The 15,739-nt window shown below is 41.1% G+C and overlaps 2 protein-coding genes and 1 long non-coding RNA gene across 3 annotated transcripts in view; 1 reads left to right on the top strand and 2 right to left on the bottom strand.

Annotated features, from left to right (window-relative positions):
• Positions 1–9,821, bottom strand: part of eif3k (eukaryotic translation initiation factor 3, subunit K) — a 13,401-nt gene extending 3,580 nt beyond the window's left edge. Inside the window, exons 1-7 of the mRNA XM_016241143.1 lie at positions 9,660–9,821; positions 6,420–6,423; positions 5,873–5,975; positions 5,321–5,441; positions 5,033–5,107; positions 2,231–2,297; positions 1,726–1,803 (exon numbers count right to left, since the gene is read on the bottom strand). Coding sequence (XP_016096629.1) covers positions 1,726–1,803; positions 2,231–2,297; positions 5,033–5,107; positions 5,321–5,441; positions 5,873–5,975; positions 6,420–6,423; positions 9,660–9,725 — 514 coding nt within the window. The 5' untranslated portion in view covers positions 9,726–9,821. The remainder of the gene's footprint in view (positions 1–1,725; positions 1,804–2,230; positions 2,298–5,032; positions 5,108–5,320; positions 5,442–5,872; positions 5,976–6,419; positions 6,424–9,659) is intronic.
• On the top strand, positions 6,855–15,342 carry LOC107557659 (uncharacterized). Its single transcript, XR_001605419.1, has 3 exons — positions 6,855–7,488; positions 13,869–13,872; positions 14,991–15,342. It is a non-coding gene; the product is annotated as an uncharacterized lncRNA (long non-coding RNA).
• Positions 9,825–15,739, bottom strand: part of LOC107557657 (WD repeat-containing protein 20-like) — a 13,263-nt gene continuing 7,348 nt past the window's right edge. The window contains exons 2-4 of the mRNA XM_016241142.1: positions 15,352–15,534; positions 12,546–13,898; positions 9,825–9,903 (exon numbers count right to left, since the gene is read on the bottom strand). Of these exons, the coding sequence (XP_016096628.1) occupies positions 9,844–9,903; positions 12,546–13,898; positions 15,352–15,534 (1,596 nt within the window). The 3' untranslated portion in view covers positions 9,825–9,843. The remainder of the gene's footprint in view (positions 9,904–12,545; positions 13,899–15,351; positions 15,535–15,739) is intronic.

Genomic DNA, 15,739 nt, shown 5'->3' with positions numbered 1-15,739 from the left:
GTGAGTGAGTGAGTGAGTGAGTGAGTGAGTGAGGGAGTGTGTGTGTGTGAGGGAGTGTGTGTGAGTGAGTGTGAGGGAGTGTGTGAGAGTGAGTGTGTGTGTGGAGGACGGCGTCTCACCCAGAGGATCTCCCAGCATCTCGGCCAGCAGCCTGTACTCGATGTTCTGATACGTGATTCCCACGACATGACAGATGACTGGAGACACAGAGAACAAACACACCACATTCACACCAGAACACACTGAAAGCTTGTGTGAGGGAGTGTGTGTGAGTGAGTGTGAGGGAGTGTGTGAGAGTGAGTGTGTGTGTGGAGGACGGCGTCTCACCCAGAGGATCTCCCAGCATCTCGGCCAGCAGCCTGTACTCGATGTTCTGATACGTGATTCCCACGACATGACAGATGACTGGAGACACAGAGAACAAACACACCACATTCACACCAGAACACACTGAAAGCTGGAAATCATGCCTTCAACGTCACAGCACTGCCAACATTAAGATATGAAATAAGTCACAGTAATCCTGGTTCACTGCACCTTTAGAGATTCATAATAAAATTAATCGGCTGTGATGAGAGCAGATGTCTCATAAAATGTAATAATTTTAGTTGATTTATTTATTATTTTATTTAATTTTAATTTGTATTTTATCTAATTTTTTTTCTATTTCCCATGTGTATTTGGTGTATTTTGAGTATTTGTATGTGTGTGTTAAGTGTTATATATGTGAAGCACCATGCAAGTCTGAACAAATTGGGCTTTCAGAGGTTTCAGTGAGCAGCAGATGAGGAAACATAATAATCTATATAACATCAGAAATACAACAATCACTTACATTTCCGCACTGAGTCCTCAAATCCTGTGATTCCATCAATGAGATCTCGATTCTCCTCCAGACTGGCCTGAGACACACACAACATTCACTAACTCTCCACAGGCAGAATGGTTCATATACTGTCCAAACTGTATTTTCTGTCTCCTTCCCCTCACACAAAACTACAGGCATATTTAGAATTTTAAAAAACACTGTTTAGTTTTATTTTTTTAAGCCTTTCGGTTTACGGGGAAACAGGAAGCGTAAACCTCATAAACCATGTTTACGTTGTACTACCTGAAGTAGATATAATATTTGATATTTTTTTACTAGTGGGTGCAGGACACTATAGTTCATTTATGTAAGTGAGGATAGCTAAATAAAGTAAACCGTGACATATTACACCCAAAGATTCTTCATACAGTGAAATATGGGATTAAAAAATATTCAGGCATGTTTTGCTTCAGTGTTATTCTTTAATTGCTAATGTGATCTTTTTACACCACAGACTGAACAGAATGAAGCACTGCTTGGTAATGAATTGGTTTTATCTAATTGTGTTCTTAAATTTAACAGCTGACAGCTATTCAACAGAATTCATTACATACCTTTCTATCAAAGTTAGTGAGTGAGTGAGTGAGTGAGTGAGTGAGTGAGTGAGTGAGTGAGTGAGTGAGTGAGTGAGTGAGTGAGTGAGTGAGTGAGTGAGTGAGTGAGTGAGTGAGTGAGTGAGTGAGTGAGTGAGTGAGTGAGTGAGTGAGTGAGTGAGTGAGTGAGTGAGTGAGTGAGTGAGTGAGTGAGTGAGTGAGTGAGTGAGTGAGTGAGGGAGTGTGTGTGTGTGAGGGAGTGTGTGTGAGTGAGTGTGAGGGAGTGTGTGAGAGTGAGTGTGTGTGTGGAGGACGGCGTCTCACCCAGAGGATCTCCCAGCATCTCGGCCAGCAGCCTGTACTCGATGTTCTGATACGTGATTCCCACGACATGACAGATGACTGGAGACACAGAGAACAAACACACCACATTCACACCAGAACACACTGAAAGCTGGAAATCATGCCTTCAACGTCACAGCACTGCCAACATTAAGATATGAAATAAGTCACAGTAATCCTGGTTCACTGCACCTTTAGAGATTCATAATAAAATTAATCGGCTGTGATGAGAGCAGATGTCTCATAAAATGTAATAATTTTAGTTGATTTATTTATTATTTTATTTAATTTTAATTTGTATTTTATCTAATTTTTTTTCTATTTCCCATGTGTATTTGGTGTATTTTGAGTATTTGTATGTGTGTGTTAAGTGTTATATATGTGAAGCACCATGCAAGTCTGAACAAATTGGGCTTTCAGAGGTTTCAGTGAGCAGCAGATGAGGAAACATAATCTATATAATATCAGAAATACAACAATCACTTACATTTCCGCACTGAGTCCTCAAATCCTGTGATTCCATCAATGAGATCTCGATTCTCCTCCAGACTGGCCTGAGACACACACAACATTCACTAACTCTCCACAGGCAGAATGGTTCATATACTGTCCAAACTGTATTTTCTGTCTCCTTCCCCTCACACAAAACTACAGGCATATTTAGAATTTTAAAAAACACTGTTTAGTTTTATTTTTTTAAGCCTTTCGGTTTACGGGGAAACAGGAAGCGTAAACCTCATAAACCATGTTTACGTTGTACTACCTGAAGTAGATATAATATTTGATATTTTTTTACTAGTGGGTGCAGGACACTATAGTTCATTTATGTAAGTGAGGATAGCTAAATAAAGTAAACCGTGACATATTACACCCAAAGATTCTTCATACAGTGAAATATGGGATTAAAAAATATTCAGGCATGTTTTGCTTCAGTGTTATTCTTTAATTGCTAATGTGATCTTTTTACACCACAGACTGAACAGAATGAAGCACTGCGTGAGTGAGTGAGTGAGTGAGTGAGTGAGTGAGTGAGTGAGTGAGTGAGTGAGTGAGTGAGTGAGTGAGTGAGTGAGTGAGTGAGTGAGTGAGTGAGTGAGTGAGTGAGTGAGTGAGTGAGTGAGTGAGTGAGTGAGTGAGTGAGTGAGTGAGTGAGTGAGTGAGTGAGTGAGTGAGTGAGGGAGTGTGTGTGTGTGAGGGAGTGTGTGTGAGTGAGTGTGAGGGAGTGTGTGAGAGTGAGTGTGTGTGTGGAGGACGGCGTCTCACCCAGAGGATCTCCCAGCATCTCGGCCAGCAGCCTGTACTCGATGTTCTGATACGTGATTCCCACGACATGACAGATGACTGGAGACACAGAGAACAAACACACCACATTCACACCAGAACACACTGAAAGCTGGAAATCATGCCTTCAACGTCACAGCACTGCCAACATTAAGATATGAAATAAGTCACAGTAATCCTGGTTCACTGCACCTTTAGAGATTCATAATAAAATTAATCGGCTGTGATGAGAGCAGATGTCTCATAAAATGTAATAATTTTAGTTGATTTATTTATTATTTTATTTAATTTTAATTTGTATTTTATCTAATTTTTTTTCTATTTCCCATGTGTATTTGGTGTATTTTGAGTATTTGTATGTGTGTGTTAAGTGTTATATATGTGAAGCACCATGCAAGTCTGAACAAATTGGGCTTTCAGAGGTTTCAGTGAGCAGCAGATGAGGAAACATAATCTATATAATATCAGAAATCACTTAATCACTTACATTTCCGCACTGAGTCCTCAAATCCTGTGATTCCATCAATGAGATCTCGATTCTCCTCCAGGAGACACACAGACACACACAACATTCACTAACTCTCCACAGGCAGAATGGTTCATATACTGTCCAAACTGTATTTTCTGTCTCCTTCCCCTCACACAAAACTACAGGCATATTTAGAATTTTAAAAAACACTGTTTAGTTTTATTTTTTTAAGCCTTTCGGTTTACGGGGAAACAGGAAGCGTAAACCTCATAAACCATGTTTACGTTGTACTACCTACAGTAGATATAATATTTGATATTTTTTTACTAGTGGGTGCAGGACACTATAGTTCATTTATGTAAGTGAGGATAGCTAAATAAAGTAAACCGTGACATATTACACCCAAAGATTCTTCATACAGTGAAATATGGGATTAAAAAATATTCAGGCATGTTTTGCTTCAGTGTTATTCTTTAATTGCTAATGTGATCTTTTTACACCACAGACTGAACAGAATGAAGCACTGCTTGGTAATGAATTGGTTTTATCTAATTGTGTTCTTAAATTTAACAGCTGACAGCTATTCAACAGAATTCATTACATACCTTTCTATCAAAGTTATCTGACATTATCAAGAGGAGTTTGTTCTGACAGTTTAACTCTGAGCTCTTCTCATATTTTAGTACCGTTTTCTAAACTATAGCCAATAAACTGATATAATGTGAGAAATGTTGAAGCTGTCTGAATAAATGTTGGTTTGACTGTATATATGTCATTATACACATCTGTGTCCCCATAAACCATATATACCAGAACACAGTATGAGTGAGTGTGTGTGTGTGAGTGAGTGAGTGAGTGAGAGTGTGTGAGTGAGTGAGTGAGTGTGTGAGAGTGAGTGAGTGAGTGTGTGAGAGTGAGTGAGTGAGTGTGTGAGAGTGAGTGAGTGAGTGTGTGAGAGTGAGTGAGTGAGTGTGTGAGAGTGAGTGAGTGAGTGTGTGAGAGTGAGTGAGTGAGTGTGTGAGAGTGAGTGAGTGAGTGTGTGAGAGTGAGTGAGTGAGTGTGTGAGAGTGAGTGAGTGAGTGTGTGAGAGTGAGTGAGTGAGTGTGTGAGAGTGAGTGAGTGAGTGTGTGAGAGTGAGTGAGTGAGTGTGTGAGAGTGAGTGAGTGAGTGTGTGAGAGTGAGTGAGTGAGTGTGTGAGAGTGAGTGAGTGAGTGTGTGAGAGTGAGTGAGTGAGTGTGTGAGAGTGAGTGAGTGAGTGTGTGAGAGTGAGTGAGTGAGTGTGTGAGAGTGAGTGAGTGAGTGTGTGAGAGTGAGTGAGTGAGTGTGTGAGAGTGAGTGAGTGAGTGTGTGAGAGTGAGTGAGTGAGTGTGTGAGAGTGAGTGAGTGAGTGTGTGAGAGTGAGTGAGTGAGTGTGTGAGAGTGAGTGAGTGAGTGAGTGTGTGAGTGAGTGTGTGTGTGAGTGAGTGAGAGTGAGTGAGTGAGTGAGTGAGTGTGAGAGTGTGAGAGTGTGTGTGTGAGAGTAAGTGTGTGTGTTTGTACCCAGAAGCTCTGGAAGTGGCACGTCTCCAGCAGGTTTCCCAGATACAGGATCTGTCTTATCGGACGCTCCTCCTGCTGCGACACTGCAGTCAAGGAAACATCTGGAATCTCCACAAAAATATTGTGCAGTACAACTGTTCTCTACATTGATAATAATCAGAAATGTTTCTCGAGCAAAATCAGCATATTAGAATGATTTCTGAAGATCATAAGGAGTAATGATGCTGAACATCTTAAAAACTCCGGCAGCGTGTCGAGACAAACTCCAGCAGCGCACATTAAGGATACGTGGGTCTGGTCGATCATACACTTGCAGAGCGTGAAGTCTGTGTGCGGCAGGTTGGTGAGCGCTTTGAGCAGGATCTGAGACGTGACGGTGGTCTGGAAGTACGCCGGGTTGAACTGGTACCTGATAGGGATGTGACGATATTATCATGATATCACGATAGCAAAACCGTCTCGATATTATCGCGGTCACATGACGATATGAAACGATTTTTGCTATTAATATTATTATATTATAATTTGTTTGGCTTCCTAAAACAGCAGTGTGACTGTAATTTAGACTGAGACACTATATCACAAATAAAAAGAGGGTTGAGTCCCTTTAAAGTTCAGCTACAAGTCAATTCACTGAAGTTTTCTTAGTTAAGAACAAGGGATGCAGCTCTTAATTTTGACTCTCAAAGTGCATTAGATAAAATAATTTAACTTTAAAATGTACAAAATTTGAATATTTTTCTTAAATATGGTATGGGGAGATTTCGACATGGTTCCATCCCTGGTACTGGAGGACACACACGCACTGATGAGGAGCCCTTGATAGTGTGCAGCACTCACAGTTTGAGCACGCCCAGGTTGGCCTCCAGGTCGTAGGCGTTTTCTCTGGCCTGAGTGTCCACGTACCGCTCCAGCGTGGACAGATTCTCCGGGTTATACCTGTAATCATCACATTACACTCATTAATGATCCATTCAACATGAACTGAACTCGCTTCATTTTAACACTGAACTGATCTGGATAATGACACTGATGTCTTCACATGTGATATATAACCTCAGAACTGCGAGAAAAATGCGCTATTTTGATTTAAAAAGTAAGTTATGAGAAAAAGTCCGCACGATGAGAAAAACGAGCAATTCCGAAGAAAAATAGTCTGCACGACGAGAAAAACGAGCAATTCCGAGGGTTGTCTGGAACACATTAAGCCTTGTGTAAATCATTTATAAGTTCACTATGGTGTAATTATTATAATAGATGCTTCCATTTCATTAGTTCAATAATTGGCAGCGGTTATTAACACAGTGAAAATAGCAGTATTTTCCCTATACCTCATTTACAACTTTTCCAGGATTTCCTTCATTTGTATTAAAAATAAATGTCTTTCCGATGTGATGTGAGATGTGGATTCGGCTAAAGGTGGATATACAATAAACAAAAAAGAAAGGGTCTCTTCTTTCCTCTTCAAATAAATCAACTTCACTTAGTGTAAAAAGACACTCCGTAAATGATTACCTTACTAAAATATTAAATGATATTTAATTTAAAAAAATAATTTGCATCTACTTTTGGATTTTTGTTGAAATTTGGTTAGTTGGGACCATTCCGTATCTGTACTAGTCTAATAATCAGATATAATGTGCACTTATGTCTAATAAACTAATATATGTAATCTAATACTTTATTTGTATTGCGTCTTTCACAAGAAATGAAGTGCTTTACAATTTAAAAATCGGCAAAAAATAAAACGTCAGTTCCTATAACAAGAGTTGAATGCAATTTATTTTAACATCACAATAAAAGACAAACCACAAAAGTGTGTGACATCCATTTATTACACAATTAGGAGAAATTGACAAAGATCAGTTTATTGAAACACCTGAATGTTCTGTAGTCAGACTCTGAATAAAGGAGAAACAAAAACAGCCACAAATCAAGCAGGATTTAATAATAATAATGTTTCCATGTCTGCCTGAGGAGTCGTGAGACGCTGAAGGGATGAGAGTAGAAAACTGCTCTGTAATGAAGGAAATTATCGTGGCGAAACTCAAAAACAGTATCAAGCCAATATATATTTATTCAGTTCAAATTAATAAGTCAGTCCATCCAGACTCTCCTATCAATGAACAGGTCGTTTATGCAGATAAACATGTTATTCTCAGCGCTGAAGCCAATTAGAGTAATGTTGAACATCCCTTCACATGCCTGAGACTGAACCCAAACTCATCCTTTAGAAAATAAACATGATTTGTGATGTAAAAATGCCTTTATAAGAATCTCCACCTTCAAAAATATGCTCTAGATCTATGAAACAAGCTTTATATGAATGCATTAAAAAAAAGAAACAGACATCAATAATTATTAAAAGTAATTCTTAATATTGCAATAATAAACATTTGTTGGAGAGATGCTCGTATACAAACCCCGTGCTGATCGACAGCCTCACACACACACACGTGCGCTCGTGATGGACGGTGCAGGGAATTCTGGGACAGGTCAGAGCTGTTTTAGCACCCTGCATGAGAGACGCAAAGCCCTGAATGCAGACATCAGCCCTGACCCACTTATTCAACCTTCTCAGGCACGTTCTCCGCGGATGCGGCGCGCCAGCTGGATGTCTTTGGGCATGATGGTGACGCGCTTGGCGTGGATGGCACACAAGTTAGTGTCCTCAAACAGACCGACCAGATACGCCTCGCTGGCCTCCTGCAACACACACACACGAGTCACATGACCTGAGAAGACTCTAGTAGCACTGAGATACCATTAGTGGTTCAATGGATCACAAATCCCCAACGGTTCAGATCATATTACAGTTTTTGAGCCACGGATTGGATTGTTTTTCGGATCAGCAAGAAAGAATAATATATATATCAATGTAACTTTGCTTTTCATACGCACTTCTTATTTTCCCTCATATATGCCCAATATTTTTGTGGAAACCGTGACCTACGGTCATTCAATAGTTCAGAAATTAACACTTTTATTAATCAAGGATGCATTAAATCGATCAAAAGTGACAGTAAACAGACTTCTGTTTCAAATAAATGCTGTTCTTTTGAACTTTCTATTCATCTGTGAATCCTAAAAAATAAAATGTATCACGGTTTCCACAAAAATATTGTGCAGCACAACTGTGTTCAACATTGATAATAATCAGAGATGTTTCTCGAGCAGCAGATCAGCATATTATACTGATTTCTGAAGATCATGTGACACTGAAGACTGGAGGAATGATGCTGAAAATACAGCTGCGCATCACAGAAATACATTACAGTTTAACAGAGATTCACAGAGAAAACAGCTGTTTTAAATAGTAATAATATTTCCCTGTTTTTACTGTGTTTAGTCCACTGTAATAACCTCGAGCAGGATCAAATACACAGTGGTTTTCCGGAGAAGTGTAACGGCCGTGTCTGACCTGCAGCGCTCCGATGGCGGCGCTCTGGAAGCGCAGGTCGGTCTTGAAGTCCTGAGCGATCTCTCGCACCAATAAATTATGTAAATAAAATGCATTTCATTAAAATAAGTAAATAAATAAAGGAATACATGATTAAAAGCAAATCGATTAACATTTTAAAATCACCATTTAAATAATTTAACAATTTTTTTTAATTAGTTACGGATTTAAATGATTATAAACAATTTATTTTTGTTTCAATTAACTTGTATATTATTCATTTTAATCAAATTTATTTGCATTTGTAGTCAGTTTCATCACACTTTTTCCTCTAAACTTTCCAAGGACCAGTTTGAAAACCCCTGCTTCATAAAATTTTTTTTAAATCTAATAATATAATCATGTCATACTGAAATAATGGAGGGATAATGTTTCAAAATCAGTATTTAAGACACTTTAGGATTGAGTTCGAGCTTGAAAACAACAGGAAGTTTAACACGTCAATCACGCCTCAAAAACCAGCCTCTTCTAATCATATATTCATGAGCCGACCAATCGGAGGACAGGAAACCAAGCAGACGGCAAGCGTAAGCCCCGCCCCTCATCCGTGAACATCATGGCGCCTGTTTGACTCCGACAGAAAACCGAGCGCGAAAACAGACGAACTAACGATAAAACTTCGACAATTTCGCTGCGAATCACTCCAGTGTTCCCACCAGTTACACTCGGACAACACAGAAAACACTCTAGGGATGCGATATCGGACGTGTAAAGCAGGAACGGAGGCGTTTACGGTGTTTTTCAGCGTTTGTGAAATATCCGTTTATTTCGGACGGATTTTGCAGCTCGCGCGGACGAAGCGCCTCAGCATCTCGATATAAACACAAACGCGCTCGAACCGACACGGATTTACACAAAACACGACATTTTCCCGGCTGCCTAGAATAACAATTAAACAACACATCTATATTTCCCGTGCCTTGACGCTCTTACCTCAGCAGAAGTTGTGTTTAAAGCGTGTTTGGAGCTGAGCTTCAGTCTTATTTACCGTCTCTCGCGCACAATGGCAGCGGAAGTGCGCCAATCAGCGGCTCCCACAATGCACCGCGCGGCAGCCTGCATGCTCCGCGGTTATTCGGTGAAAACAACTATATAATAAATACGTTTGGAACATATTATTTGGGAAATATGTAGTTTCTATTACAACACATGTTTTATTCCACACAGGCCGGCAGAAGAGTCTCGCAGTCTGTCTGCAGGAGAGAGCCGGGGTGCGTCGCAGCGGTGCAGCATGGTCCCGGGGTGTGTTTACGTTCATGTGAACTCAAGCGTGTGGTTTGGTAAGGATTCAGTGGACGGGTGAATGGTGACGCTGTGATGGACCGGCTCCGGATGCAGACACGGGAATCGGCTATACCACCGTCCCGCTCGGAGAGTTTCCGTTCTGTGCTGACAGCGGCTGAGACGGGTGCTAGTGCAAACACAGACAAGAAACAGCACAAGCTAAAATATGAGCAGTGATGAAGTAACTTTTGGCAGCATCCAGCATATTTGCTACATCTGAAAATGACTGGCCAAACAAATAAATAATAATAAATAATAAATAAACAAATATGTATATAAATTAAAGCAATAAGCTCCAAGAAGCTGTGGTTTACAGTGAATTTATAACAGCTAAAGTGCGTTGTTTAAACCCCCTTAGCTGTTATAAATTCACTGTAAACCATGGCTTCACGGGGGTTATTGCTTTTATAAAACGGTTACTCCATATACGTAGTAAGGCTTCACAAAATAAAACGGAGCAAATAAAGTGTAATGATATTAATAAACACAGTATTCTTCCACCAAACAATGTAGCTCCTGAGAAACAGTTGTGCTTGCTACAAAGTGGTTGCCGAGCAACACACAAACGTAAACAAAGGTGTGTGTTACTTTGTAGCGTCATTTACAACAGCTTCGAACACGGCTCAGCCAATCAGAATCAAGCACCGCAACTATCTGTTTTATAATAATATACTATACACAGGTGCATCTCAAAAAATTTGAATATCGCGAAAAAGTTTTTTTTTTTTTGGTAACTGATTTCAAAAAGTGAAACTTTCATATATTCTAGATTCATCTTATCTGTGTCTTGATCTCTGCTTGTCTGATTAAGTTTCTAATAAAACTGCAAATGGATCCCAGCCGTGCTGATGAATCATTACAATTACATGTAAAGTAAAACATTTAAAACTTTTTTATTTTATTTTGATGATTAGAGCTTACATCTCATTAAAGTCAAAAATCCAATATCTTAAAATATTAGAATATTTACATTTGAGTTTCATTAAATGTCCATCCCTACAGAATAAATTCCGGGTATCTCTTGTTCTTTGAAACCACAATAATGAGGAAGACTGCTGACTTGGCAATGGTCCAGAAGACGATCATTGACACCCTCCACAAAGAGAGTAAGTCACAGAAGCTCATTACTGAAAGAACAGCTGTTCACAGAGTGCTGTATCAAAGCATATTAAATGCAAAGTTGACTGGAAGGAAGAAATTGGGTGGGAAAAGGTGCACAAGCAACAGGGATGACCCAAGCTTGAGATTACTGTCAAGCAAAGCCGATTCAAACACTTGGGAGAGCTTCACAAGGAGTGGACTGAAGCTGGAGTCAGCTGGAGTCATCAAGAGTCACTCCGTCTCCAGGAAAAGGGCTACCAAGCCACTTCTGAAACAGAAACAATGTCAGAAGCATCTCACCTGGGCTACGGAGAAAAAGAACTGGACTGTTGCTCAGTGCTCCAAAGTCCTCTTTTCAGATTAAAGTAAATTTTGCATTACATTTGGAAATCAAGGTCTGGAGGGAAGACTGGAGGGGCACAGAATCCGAGCTGCTTGAAGTCCAGTGTGAAGTTTCTGACATCAGAGATGATTTGGGTGCCGTGACGTCTGCTGGTGTTGCTCCACTGTGTTTTATCAAGTCCAAAGTCAATGCTTCCATCTGCTGACAAGCTTTACGGAGATGCTGATTTCCTTTTCCAGCAGGACTTAGCACCTGCCCACATTGACCATGATATTACTGTGCTTGATTGGCCAGCCAACATGCCTGACCTGAAGCCCATATGGAGTCTGTGGGATGTTTTCAAGAGAAAGATGAGAAACAGTGGATCCGAGCTGAAGCTCAATAGTGTCTCAGCAGAGCCACAGGCGGATCGCTTCCATTAACTCCTCACTGATGCTGGAGTTTGTGCTAAACGAGCCCCGACCAAGTCCTGAGTGCAGAACTCAACATACTGTAAAGAACTTGAGCTTTTCTATTTTGCAAATCCCTTTTTTTTAATTGATCTTAGGGAATATTTTGAGATACTGGATTTTTGACTTTCATGAGATGTAAGCTCTAATCATCAAAATTAAAACAAAAAAACTTTTGAAATGTTTTACTTTACATGTAATGAATCTAGAATATATGAAAGTTTCACTTTTTGAAATAAGTAACAAAAAAATGTACTTTTTCATGATTATTATTTCAGTGGCTGTTAAAAATAATAACTACTAAAAAACATTTTTCAAGAAGATACTATTTCAGTCTTTTTTTACTTCAAAATTCCACATTTAATGCAATGTGTTACTTGCTGTTTCTTCGTAATTATTTGCAAAAATTTACTAGCAATTTCTGAGTGAAAATTGTTTTAAAGTAAATCGCACACCAATTGATTTTTAAAAAATTCTTTAAAGCTGCGCTTGTCGGAAGGAGGGGCTTTGTAGAAAACGAAGCGTTTGAGAGAGGCGGGGCATAGAGGACCTACAATAATGTACAGCATTTGAAAAATAATGTGTTTTTTGAACATTAAAGCATGTCGACATATTCTGTTACACCAAATACACAGAATAATGATCTTTAAAAAAGCATCATATGACCCCTTTAAACAATTTTAAGTGTAGCTTGTTGGTTTAATCCACCATGGCTTATAACTTTTTAAAAATCCAAATGGGAAAAATTGAATGGAAAAATACTTCTGTAATCAAGACCACTGAAAAGTTGTACAGGTTTATTTTGACATGCATTTAGCGCATTGCAATGAAACTTGCACGCAAATCTGAATGCTTTGCGTTTAAATCTCGACTCACCGCTTTCCCGGGTCTGGCCCAAGTGCAGATGAGTCCTTCCTGACACGCCGTGATGATGCAGTCGTTCATGAAGACGAGCACGGTGAGCCGCTCGTGTGCGATTTTCTTGCACACCAGCGGCTCCAGCAGCGGAACCTCGTTCATACGCGGACACAGCGTGGTTCCCAGCACTTTAGCGCCATCTAGCCTGTTGCTGCGTGGTGCCACGTTTATCTTATCGTTGCTTTTGCTGATGTTCCCGAGGCTGTGATAGCGCTTGTGCTCCTTTTCCCCTCCCACCCCGGATTTGTCCGTCTTGCGCTCTTGTAGAGAAAGCGTTGCGAAGCGTCCGATGCTAAACTGCACGATTCCTCCTCCTCCTCCTCCTCCTCCTCCTCCGCCTCCGCCTCCTCCGCCGCTCGTAACGCTGCTCTCTGTCGCCCCCTGGCTTTTGGAGGTGTTTGCGACGGCGGGATGCGGAAGGGAATTGGAGCGTGACAGCGAGCGAGGCAAAGGCATCGGCAACGTCGACGTCTGATGAGGGTTTGAGGGATGATGGTGACCTTCAACTCCGCTGCTTCCGCTCGGGATCGTAGGACCGAAGGTGTTCGTAATCGCGCGGGAGAGCGGAAGCCGTGGATACAGAACGTCGTCTGTCAGATCCCACAAACAGAACTGCATGTCTTGCCCAACCGATCCGAAGCGGTACGACACGGATGAAGCTCCACCTTTGGAGCTGTGCCGCGAAAGTCGCGAGAGCGTGCTGCTGGTTCGCACGCGGCCGAATTGCAGCGCCCCCTGCTGGAAATCCTCCTCGCTGCCGCTGAGCTCCATCGGCTCCTCGTCCTCCAGTTTCGTCGTGAACGGGTCGAACGCGACAACGTTGACCCACGACTTGTGGCCGTGTCCGCGCGCGACGACGCGACTCTCTGCGAACGACCAAACCGTCACTAAATCGTCTTCTCCGCCTGTTGCGAGATACTTCCCATCGGGGCTCCAGGAGACGCAGAGAAGCCCGCCAAAGTAGCTCTTCATCACGCCTTGAAGCTCCATCGAGTCGAAGTGAAAAACGCGCAAGCAGCCGTCTTGACCGACGCAGGCTACATGAACGCCGTCGGGCGAGAAGGCGAATTCGTTAAGCCCTCCCTCGCCAACCGCCCAGCGGAGCAGCGGGTTACGGGGTGTTTTGGTCTTGCAGGCGTAAACTGCGAAGCCCTCGCCTTGACGGAGCAGACAGTACTGCGGCGCGGTGGTGCCACATGGGTGCTCCACGTTATAGAGGTAGAGGTGACCGCTGGCATGAGACGCGAGGAAGAGGTTCTCCGACTTCGGAAGCCACTTGAGACACGTCACCTTCGATTTATCTATCAGCCTCTGGGGAGAGAATAATAATAATAAGTTTTATTTATATAGCGCCAGTGCTCAAGGTCGCTTTACAATGAAGATACGATTAGAAAAGAAGAACATCGGTATAATAAACAAACATGACAAACATAAGCACTTTTTTAAGTAACTAGTAAAGTATAGCATTACTTTTTAATTTAGAAGGAAATATCTGAGTTACATTTTTTTTTTAAAGTAATACCAGTTACTTTGTTTCTCATGTGTTGAGTGACAGCTCTGGTGTTGCCATGGTGACAGAAATCAGGAGTGAGTGCAGAGTGTTGTGTGTGAACATGATCTTACTGTAGCTCTAGACTCAATATCAACATGTGTTTACTCATCTCACTGCACACAAACACATTCAGTGCTCCTCACAATCAATACAAACAGTCAAATGCAAACTCAGAATATTATACAACCCTGCAATACTTAAATGCGTTAAATAAGACAAATATTGTTTATGTATTTAATCCCATTTTATGAACCGATATCTTTGCTGCTGACCTTCGATGATCCAATTCAATCATACTAATAAGCAGAAATGACACATTTGTGTTTGATTTGTGTTATTGCTGAATAGTGTTGAACTTTCTTCTCCTGCGTCATATTCTTCATGTGATTAGGTTGAGCGGCGCCCTCTACTGTACAGACGAGAATTTACATTCCCTTCAGCCTGAGGCGCATTCAATTCACTTTTGGTGTGAAAGGGCTTTTATATTTGTAAAAGAAGAACTTTTTATATTAAAAACAAACACGGAAGCCCCGGCCAGATTTAAAAAGTAACGAAACATATTACTTTACATGAAAAGTAACTGAGTAGCATAATTAGTTATTTTTTAGCGAGTAACGCATTATTGAAATGCATTACTTTAAAAAGTAACTTTCCCCAACACTGCGCACAAGTAAAAAACAAAATATAACACAACGAGAAAACACAACACAAAATAAGAATGGAAACATTGAGAAAACAAAAAGACGTAGGACATAACTTATAAATGATAACATTCAGAGAACAGGTGAGTTTTAAGAAGTGATTTAAATTCAAGAATATTACTGAAGAGTAATGAAGAGATGAAGGGGGAGACACACACACACGTGCGCAATCATCAGAGATGGAGCAGTCAGAAGTAGTTATTTGTGTAAATGCAATGCAAAACATTGGCTTTTTTCTCCATCAGCATGTCCCTTTAGGGGCTCCGTAGAGCACTAGTAATCCAGATTTGGAAATCTGGAATAGTGTGTATCTGGATCAGGGTGATCCAATCCAACTTTGCTTTGAAAAACCGGCACAGAAGTAAGATGGGTTACCTGATCCTGGATAGCAAAACCAATCATTCTGATCCAGATTGAACTTTTTGAACGACTGGTGATCCGGTTCACTGATCATCTGATACAGATGTTTTCATCAGGTGTGAATGTGCATGAGTCAGGCTCATCTGCTCACCTCCTCGTTGAAGAGCTTGCTGGTCTCCTTCTTGATGGGGTCGAGGTACTGCACCTGTCCTGCGGAGAAGCCCACGATCAGAGCCACGCTGTCAGCCGTGGCCGAATACTGATTAAAGTCATGACAGGTGGGCTGAGTTCCCTTATAGATGCGCTTGTCTATGGGCTTACTGAGATCCACTGCCTGCACACACACACACACACACACACACACAGAGATACACACACGCACACTCACACACAGATACACACACACACACACAGAGAGATACACACACACAGAGAGATACACACACACACACACTCACACACAGATACACACACACACAGAGATACACACACACACACACACAGATACACAGACACACACACACACACACAGATACACA

Source organism: Sinocyclocheilus grahami, unplaced genomic scaffold, assembly GCF_001515645.1.
Source record: "Sinocyclocheilus grahami isolate Dianchi unplaced genomic scaffold, SAMN03320097.WGS_v1.1 scaffold613.1, whole genome shotgun sequence".
NCBI lineage: Eukaryota > Metazoa > Chordata > Actinopteri > Cypriniformes > Cyprinidae > Sinocyclocheilus > Sinocyclocheilus grahami.
The sequence above is the reverse complement of the archived record's forward strand: the minus strand, read 5'-3'. Positions and strand labels throughout refer to the sequence as shown.